The following is a 2,741-nucleotide window of genomic DNA, read 5'->3' on the forward strand; positions in this document are numbered from 1 at the left end:
TCACAGTCTCGGCTCACTGCAACCTCCGCCTCCCAGGTTCAAGCAATTCTCCTGCCTCAGCCTCCCAAGTAGCTGGGATTACAGGTGCCTGCCATCACACCTGGCTAATTTTTTTGTGTTTTTGGTAGAGACGGGGTTTCACCATGTTGGCCAGGCTGGTCTCGAACTCCTGACCTCAAGTGATCCACCCGCATCGGCCTCCCAAAGTGCTGGGATTATAGGCATGAGTCACCATGCCTGGCCAAAGCTGGTAATTTCTTAATCATGAATTACTCATGTGAATAAAGTTTGGAATATTGCAAATATAATTTAACTTTTTTTTATTATTATTATTTCTCAATAGATTGTCTGAGTTTCCACATTTTCGAAATAATCATAAAACCGCAAGGACATTTGATACAGTTAAAACAAAAGATCTTAAATCTAGATCTCCACATTTGGATGATTGTTCAAAGACTGATCACAGAGCTAAAAGTGATGTTTCTAAAGATGTACATCATAGCACTTCACTGCCAAATCTGGAAAAGGAAGGAAAATCACATTCTGATAAAAGGAGTACTTCACATTTACCTACATCTGTCGAGAAACACTGCACTAATGGTGTTTGGTCGCGTTCTCATTATCAGGTTGGTGAGGGGAGCTCTAATGAGGATAGTAGAAGAGGAAGAAAAGATATTAGACATAGCCAGTTCAACAGAGGAACTGAAAGAGTACGAAAAGACTTAAGTCCTGGCTGTGGTGATGGTGAACCAAGGATACTGGAGGCTAGTCAAAGGCTACAAGGACATCCTGAGAAATATGGTAAAGGTGAACCAAAGACTGAAAGCAAAAGTTCAAAGTTTAAAAGTAACTCAGATTCTGACTATAAAGGTGAACGCATTAACTCTTCTTGGGAGAAAGAGACCCTTGGAGAAAGGTCACACAGTCGAGTAGACTCTCAAAGTGACAAAAAACTAGAAAGACAAAGTGAAAGATCACAAAATATAAATAGGAAAGAAGTTAAATCACAAGACAAAGAAGAAAGAAAAGTTGATCAAAAACCTAAGTCAGTAGTAAAGGACCAGGATCACTGGAGAAGATCTGAACGAGCATCGCTTCCTCATTCCAAGAACGAAATAACAGCATTTTCTCATAATTCAAGTAAATACCATGTAGAAGAGAGAAGAGGATGGGAAGATTGTAAAAGAGACAGGAGTGTAAACAGTCATAGTTTTCAAGATGGAAGATGTCCATCTTTTCTTTCAAACAGTAGAACTCACAAAAACATTGACTCTAAGGAAGTTGATGCTATGCACCAGTGGGATAATACACCTTTAAAAGCAGAAAGACATAGAACCGAAGATAAGAGGAAAAGAGAACGAGAAAGCAAAGAAGATAATAAGCATATTAGAAATGAAAAAAGAGTACCTACAGAACATTTTCAGAAGGCTAATAAGGAAACCAAGAAAACCACTTCTGATTTAAAGAAACAGAATGAGCCAAAGACTGATAAGGGAGAAGTCCCTGATAATGGTGTTTCTGAAGGAGCAGATAATAAAGAGCTTGCAATGAAAGCTGAGAATGGTCCAAATGAAACAAAAAACAAAGACCTAAAATTGAGTTTTATGGAAAAATTGAACTTAACTCTTTCTCCTGCTAAAAAGCAACCTGTTTCTCAGGATAATCAGCATAAAATAACCGATGTTCCCAAGTCCAGTGGTGTATGTGATTCAGTGTCTTCAGTGCAAGCTAAAACAGTGGCATATGTTCCCTCCGCCAGTGAACATATCTTGGGGGAAGCTTCTGTCAGTGAACATACCATGGGGGAAACAAAATCATCATTATTGGAACCAAAGGTTGCTCTTCTAGCAGTGACTGAACCCAGGATTGGTATCTCGGAAACCAAAATGGAAGAAGAAAATAGTTTGTTAGTTAGATCTGTTGACAATACTATGCATTGCGAAGTGCCCATTTGTGATACAGAGACTTCCTTCCTATCTCCTATGGAAATACAACAGACAGAATCCTTGTTTCCATCAACAGGAATGAAACAAACCATGAATAATGGAAGGGCAGCAGCTCCTGTGGTAATGGATGTATTACAAACAGATGTGTCTCAAAACTTTGGATTGGAATTGGATACCAAAAGAAATGATAATTCAGATTCTTGTGGTATTTCTGAAGGTATGGAAATGAAGGTAGCACTTTCAACAACAGTGGGTGAAACCACTGAAAGCATTTCGCAGCCTTCAATTGAGGAAGCTGATATTTTGCCAATAATGCTTTCAGAAGATAATAACCCAAAATTTGAGCCTTCTGTTGTAGTTACACCACTGGTTGAGAGTAAGTCATGTCATTTGGAGCCTTGCTTACCTAAAGATACTCTAGATTCTTCACTTCAGCAGACTGAGTTAATGGACCACAGAATGGCAACTGGTGAAACAAACTCAGTATATCATGATGATGATAACTCGGTTTTGAGCATTGACCTTAATCACCTGAGACCTATTCCAGAAGCCATCAGTCCTCTGAATAGTCCAGTGAGACCTGTAGCAAAAGTTCTTAGAAATGAAAGCCCACCTCAAGTTCCAGTGTATAATAACAGTCATAAAGGTAATAGTTTATATTCTGTAACTTTGCTTTTTTTGAGAATGTAAAATACATAAGATAAATTGGTGATATTCTTTTTTGATAACATAAAAAGTAGGCCGGGCACAGTGTCTCACGCCTGTAATCCCAGCACTTTGGGAGGCTGAGGCAGG

At 38.9% G+C, this 2,741-nt stretch overlaps 1 protein-coding gene across 3 annotated transcripts in view; it reads left to right on the plus strand.

Moving 5' to 3' along the window:
• The window catches only part of CASP8AP2 (caspase 8 associated protein 2), a 39,516-nt gene that overhangs the window by 24,012 nt on the left and 12,763 nt on the right, over positions 1-2,741 (plus strand). For all 3 annotated transcript variants that reach the window (XM_011941934.1, XM_011941935.1, XM_011941933.1), the window contains exon 7: positions 344-2,592. In XM_011941934.1, the coding sequence (XP_011797324.1) occupies positions 344-2,592 (2,249 nt within the window). The remainder of the gene's footprint in view (positions 1-343; positions 2,593-2,741) is intronic.

Source organism: Colobus angolensis, unplaced genomic scaffold (assembly GCF_000951035.1).
Source record: "Colobus angolensis palliatus isolate OR3802 unplaced genomic scaffold, Cang.pa_1.0 Scaffold203, whole genome shotgun sequence".
Lineage (NCBI taxonomy): Eukaryota > Metazoa > Chordata > Mammalia > Primates > Cercopithecidae > Colobus > Colobus angolensis.